General features: G+C 31.2%; 1 protein-coding gene across 3 annotated transcripts; it reads left to right on the top strand.

Annotated features, from left to right (window-relative positions):
• Window positions 1-2,451: 2,451 nt before the first annotated feature.
• Window positions 2,452-6,315, top strand: LOC134268785 (uncharacterized). 3 transcript variants are annotated; one of them, XM_062751035.1, is made up of 4 exons: window positions 2,452-2,609; window positions 3,451-3,559; window positions 4,608-4,677; window positions 6,118-6,315. In XM_062751035.1, the coding sequence occupies exons 1-4, from the start codon at window positions 2,582-2,584 to the stop codon at window positions 6,256-6,258; spliced, it is 348 nt and encodes a 115-aa protein (XP_062607019.1). In that variant the 5' UTR covers window positions 2,452-2,581; the 3' UTR covers window positions 6,259-6,315. The 3 variants fall into 3 exon arrangements, with proteins under 3 accessions (XP_062607019.1, XP_062607018.1, XP_062607017.1); XM_062751034.1 differs by having other exon boundaries at window positions 2,456-2,609; window positions 3,455-3,559; window positions 4,581-4,677; XM_062751033.1 differs by having other exon boundaries at window positions 2,464-2,609; window positions 4,581-4,677.

The following is a 6,315-nucleotide window of genomic DNA, read 5'->3' as shown; positions in this document are numbered from 1 at the left end:
TAAGAGTAGACTCGTCTTTGTCATTTATTAGCAAGGTCATGTAGACTTTCCCGTTTTTCCTTTTTCATACAGCTTACAACTTCCGCAATCTTGAGTCATTTTTTGTTTTTCTAGTACCTCCGCACTGGTTTTATAATAAATAATTGCATTTTGTACCATTAAACTGTATTCAACTTCTATATTATTACCCAAATCTACAAAATAAGATAAAAAATAATAATTTCCAAATCAGTCATAAAATGGAAGAATAATGAAGAATAAAAAAAGAATTAAATTTACATAAAGAAATTCTCATCTTTAAACAATTTTTACTCGAAATTCGAATCGAAAACCCGTTGTTTGAATAAATAGTTTTGATTCAATATACCAAATATCAAAAATGAAGACAAATTTTCGAATACGGGCATTTTGAGAGCATTACATTTGTAGTCCCCGACCGCTAAGTTTTATTAATCTGGTTTTCACTTAAGGTTAAACAGGGTGTATTTCCTTCAAAAACCATTGAAGCGGCACGAAATTCAACTTTGATCTGTAAAGATAAAAGATACATTCACTTACCAAAAGTCAGCTTAATATCAGCAAGTACTTTGAAAAAAGTGCGGAAAATAGAGACACAGACAGACAGTTTGATGACTCATTATATCTTAAAATTGAAAATATGAAACAAGAAATGTTTTGATGTTTGAATGGATATTACTCTTTCAGAATTACCTATTTTGGATAGACCTTTCAATATTTGATAGCAGCGTAAGTTTGATTTTTGTCTTGCTCTGTCGGTTCTAGTTGTTTAATGTAAAAAATGATCGTAAAATTCAACCAGTTTTCCAAGATTCACCGTCCAGGACTCGGCAAGGCCTCATTCTAGAGCCTAGATGGTGTATCCCTAGTGGATTATCACTAATCGACAAGCGTAGTGATTAATGCTTTAATTATTTTTTGTCTTAGAGGATTATATATCATAAGAATGTCTACCTTTCTCAGACGATGCCAACTTTTCTTCCTTATTCGTCAACTTTTAAAGGAAAGAAATGAAAAATGAGTTGACTGATATCACCAAATAAATGGAAAAGGAAATACATGTATAGAGAAATGGATCCTATAACCCTTAACTAAAACAGGGAGCAATTGTAAAAAAAACCTACAGATAAAATTTTTAATAAATCAAGGGGTCAACGTAAAATGTCCAGATGTGGATTCCTAGGCGGTCTGGAAATTGACAATTTCATAGGAGTTGATTTGCAAAGCGGTTAAAATTCAAAAGGGAATATCTTTGCGGTGCCTCTCCGACTGGTGAAATTTGCAATACATATTCCATTTTCTTATATTCGTAAATTTGAAGACATGTTTTATTGTGAATTGTGCAGTGATGCGAGCTTGCAGTTATTACCTACAAGAACTTACAATAGCCTCATGTTGCTTCATTACCTTTAATATGACAAACTTAAATCGGATTAAATGTATCTTCCAATATAATGTATATAATTTAACTTTGTCGGTTAGCATAACTAGGTTATAAGAAAAAAAGATAGTCAATGAATGTTTGAACTGCCTTATTAAGGCTTTGTCGACTTTTTATTAAATCTAATTGAATATTTCTGTACTTACTCCAGTTATAATAAAAATGCCTATGAATATTCTTAAAAGTGGTTATACTTTAAATAAATAACACTGATGTCTTTTGTTATCCTTTAACGTCAATTGTTTGTCAACAAGACAATTGCTCGTTATAACGCATACTTACACATTGAAAGTATGCCGATTACCTATCATTGCGACACATTAATTAACTCGTTATGACTTCGAAATATATTTGTTTTCTTTATGATTTTTTTAATCTTTTCAGATATGAAACTATCTAACATTCTTACATGTACTTGCTTTCCGGGAAGGATGAGAGTTTCAAATTTCTAAAATTGAAATATGAACCCAATTATACAAAGAATTAAGGAAGAATGTGATATTCCAATCTGGCACCGCTCCAGAATAAGCCTAAATGAGTAACTATGATGATTCATTTCAGTTCATGTATGTCTTGTATTCCCATGATCATGGTATAATCGTTTAAAACATGGACAGGACAAAGAAGGGAGAAAAGGAGGATTTGATTTTTGAAATGTCAAATATATTTCACCTAAAATTAGTGCGATTTGGTTTAAAAAAAGATTTATATCATATTTAGCAATAAGTTTTCAAAAACTTTCCTCAAAGCCAACTCATCAAAAATGATCTGTATAAACTCAAAATATGTGAGAAATGTGAAATGAATCATGATCTAGTTTAAAGAAGATTTGTAAATACTTCGTAAGAAAATACAAGTGAAAGCTGTTTGACCTTCTGACATGTCTATACATTTTATTCACCAAGAATTAAATTTTCTTATGTTTTATAAATCTATTAAACTTTAAAAGTGTGTAAATGTATGTTATATAATTATATGGCTCATTGCATAATGTTAATGGCTAGATATAAACATAAAGGAAATATTTGTGAGTGACTATTGGCTCAAGGATATGTTTAAATTCTCGCATATATTTTGAATTACTTTTATGTTCAAAATCAGCGCCAGGACGTTCAAACTTAAATGGATCACAAATGTTCCTTTCTAACAGGTATGGAATATTTACAGTTTTTGGATATTAATGCTTCATAAGAATATTTACTTAAATTATAAAATGAGTTAAATTATTATGTATAAACAACTGCTCCACTAGGGAATTTGTGAAATCAAAAACAAAATTGAGTTTTTTAGTGATTTTAAAAGTACCATGTTTTAAAATTAAGAAAAAGATTCTAAAATTCAAAGCTGTATCTTATAATATTTCTCGCAAAACTTTTTTTGTCAAAATGGAAAAAAAAGTAAAAAATAATTAATTTGACCAATGTTTACGTTTCAAATTTGTCTGAGATTTATATCTTAACACTCGTTACAAAAAATATAAATAAATAAATAAAAATAAAAAAAATCTAATCCACTTTAAACCAATAACTTTATACTTATGCATTTCCTTTGCAAAATTTAAATCATTTAGATAGTATAAGTAATTAATGTAAAAGCATCTAGAAAAATGCTCTGGTAACATTGTAAGTTTGTAGACGTATTTTATTTAGTTTAGAATTTTTATAAACATAAGAGATACTAAATGATGACCTAACGCTATATAATATTATAATATTGATGGTGTTAAAGTTTCTAAAATTAAGATATAATAACTATTCCAAATATTCATTTAAAGACAAAAACACACCGTAAAAGATTCTTCTACACACACAGATAAGAATATGAATGACCGGTATTTTATCTTTTTTCATATAAAAAAGACGACAACCCCCCCCCCCCAAAATCTTTCTGTCTAATCATGAGAGACTTATTATTGTAATTTTTTTTTATTTTTACTTGTTTATTTTTAAAATATTACTTTGACATTAATAATACCAAAATTCTTGTTTAAGACAGAGACAACATCGGCCCTCTTTGCTTTTCGAGCATTATTTTGGGAATCATGATTGGTTTTGGTTTAATGTACTTACATGAAAGATATAAGACAAAGAAAAATGAAAGGTATGATCTCTTAAAAAAAATCAATTCACTCATAAATGAACGCATACATGTATACATACAGCCTTGAGTAATAACATCAAGTTATGTTAAGCTTTGACTCTCAAAAAACATTTGAGATAATAATCATTATACTCGTATATGACAGGTTTCTTGAGTTTGCCTATAATTATAATTTCATTCATGAACTTTCTTCTGGCTGTTTCTCGAAGAATGCTTTCTGCAAAATGACTAAAATTGTCAAAATTAAGTGCGAGAAAAAACTGTAAATGAATTTTTACAGACTCCCTTTTTAATATCTATATACAGGACATTTTTGTAACAAACAGAAATCTTTCGTTTGTCTCTGAATGAAAATAATTAAAAACGATAAAATGCATTTTTTTTTATTGTTATATGCTTTCACAGAGTTAATAGAAAAAAACTTTACAGGAACAATTTTAAAATCGTAAAGTAATTTTAAAAAGATAAAAATGTAATATCAAAAATAAATACTAAAAAATCGAAGAAAATGTAATAAATTGAATAATTTTAGTTTAACCTGAATCATTGATGCTGACGACTTTACTGATTATACTAGTAAGGCACAATGATGGACCTTACAATAATTAAAAAAAAATGAAATCATGAAAAAATGAAATTTTAATTTTCATTCAATGTTGAGTCATTCATGTCCGTAGTACATGCAAAACAATGAATTTTCCTTTTTGATAAATATCTTTAATTCTCAATTATCATCAGAATATCCAGAAATTCGTAATAATTTGCCTTAAAATTATATGCACTCCATTGTTTGTATCTATGGTAAAGATTTGTATTTCTCTTTTATTTATCATATTTATGTGAAATGATTAAAAATAACGTTATTGAATGCAGTCTGAACATAAAGCAACTTTTATAACTTTTACCTTGATTATCATTTATAAGACATTATTTTACCTTATCAATAAAAATACCACTTCACTTTTGGTATACACATTCAAAGACAGCCACAAATAGTTCATCTCGTTCTCTCGATTTACAGTATAAAAAGGCAATCATTTTCCAACAGAACGTATGGAGATCTTCTGCCAGTAGAACCTAGAGGCGATGGATATGAAGGGATACAGAGAACAAGACAGGTTTTTTTTAGCTCACCTGAGCCGAAGGCTCAAGTGAGCTTTTCTGATCAAAATTTGTCCGTTGTCTGTCGTTGTAGTCGTTGTCGTCGTTGTTGTTGTCGTCGTCGTCGTAAACTTTTCACATTTTCATCTTCTTCTCAAGAACCACTGGGCCAATTTCAACCAAACTTGGCACAAAGTATCCTTGGGTGAAGGGATTCAAGTTTGTTCAAATGAAGGGCCACGCCCTTTTCCAAGGGGGGATAAGCATGATTTAGAGAAAAATTATTGGCTTTTTTAAAAAATCTTCTCCTCAAGAACCACTGGGCCAGGAAAGATGAAACTCATGTGGAATCATCCTCAGGTAGTGTAGATTCAAGTTTGTTCAAGTCATGACCCCCGGGGGTAGGGCGGGGCCAAAATGGCCGATCAAAGTTTTACATAGGAATATATAGGAAAAATCTTAAAAAATCTTCTTCTGAAGAACCACTGGGCCAGGAAAGATGAAACTCATGTGGAATCATCCTCAGGTAGTGTAGATTCAAGTTTGTTCAAGTCATGACCCCTGGGGGTAGGGCGGGGCCAAAATGGCCGATCAAAGTTTTACATAGGAATATATAGGAAAAATCTTTAAAAATCTTCTTCTGAAGAACCACTGGGCCAGGAAAGATGAAACTCATGTGGAATCATCCTCAGGTAGAGTAGATTCAAGTTTGTTCAAGTCATGACCCCCGGGGTAGGGCGGGGCCAAAATGGCCGATCAAAGTTTTACATAGGAATATATAGGAAAAATCTTAAAAAATCTTCTTCTCAAGAACCACTGGGCCAGGAAAGATGAAACTCATGTGGAATCATCCTCAGGTAGTGTAGATTCAAGTTTGTTCAAGTCATGACCCCCGGGGGTAGGGCGGGGCCAAAATGGCCGATCAAAGTTTTACATAGGAATATATAGGAAAAATCTTTAAAAATCTTCTTCTCAAGAACCATTGAAACAGGAAAGATGAAACTCATGTGAAATTATCCTCAGGTAGTGTAGATTCAAGTTTGTTCAAGTCATGACCCCCGGGATATGGGTGTGGCCAAAATGGCCGACCAAAGTTTTACATAGAAATATATAGGGAAACCTTTTTAAATCTTCTTTTCAAGTACTTCAAAGCCAGGATTAGTAATATTTGTATGGAATCATCCTCAGGTAATGTAGATTCTAGTTCGTTCAAATTATGATCCCCTAGGGGGTTAAAATTCAACCCCCCAACACCCCCCAACTTAAATTAACTTTTAGTTCTGATCTGATATGTGTTTTTTCCTAGCTGATGTGCTCAGGTGAGCGCTGTGGCCCCTGTGCCTCTTGTTTAAACATTTAACTAACATTTCCATTGTTTTTATTCGAAATAAAAAATTATGATGCAGGTTTTTAAGAATTCATGAATCCAATATAACCTTGCTTCGTATTCTTTTTAGAGAAATTTAAATCCGAGAGCCGCCAATCAAGATGAAAGTTACACGAATGTGATTGATAATTACCTGGATCCAATATCTTACAAAGATCAAGCTGACTATCTTACACCTCTCCATAATGTATCAAACTCCGCTCTGAGATAGGAAAACACAGATTCATAACAAAGAAATTCAAACAAACATACATGTATTTATTCATAG

The sequence above is a fragment of the Saccostrea cucullata genome, unplaced genomic scaffold, assembly GCF_032062105.1.
Source record: "Saccostrea cucullata isolate Sc308-1 unplaced genomic scaffold, CSIRO_AGI_Scuc_v1 ctg883, whole genome shotgun sequence".
Taxonomy (NCBI): Eukaryota; Metazoa; Mollusca; class Bivalvia; order Ostreida; family Ostreidae; genus Saccostrea; species Saccostrea cuccullata.
Note: the sequence above shows the minus strand (reverse complement) of the source record. Positions and strands in the feature narration are given on the sequence as shown.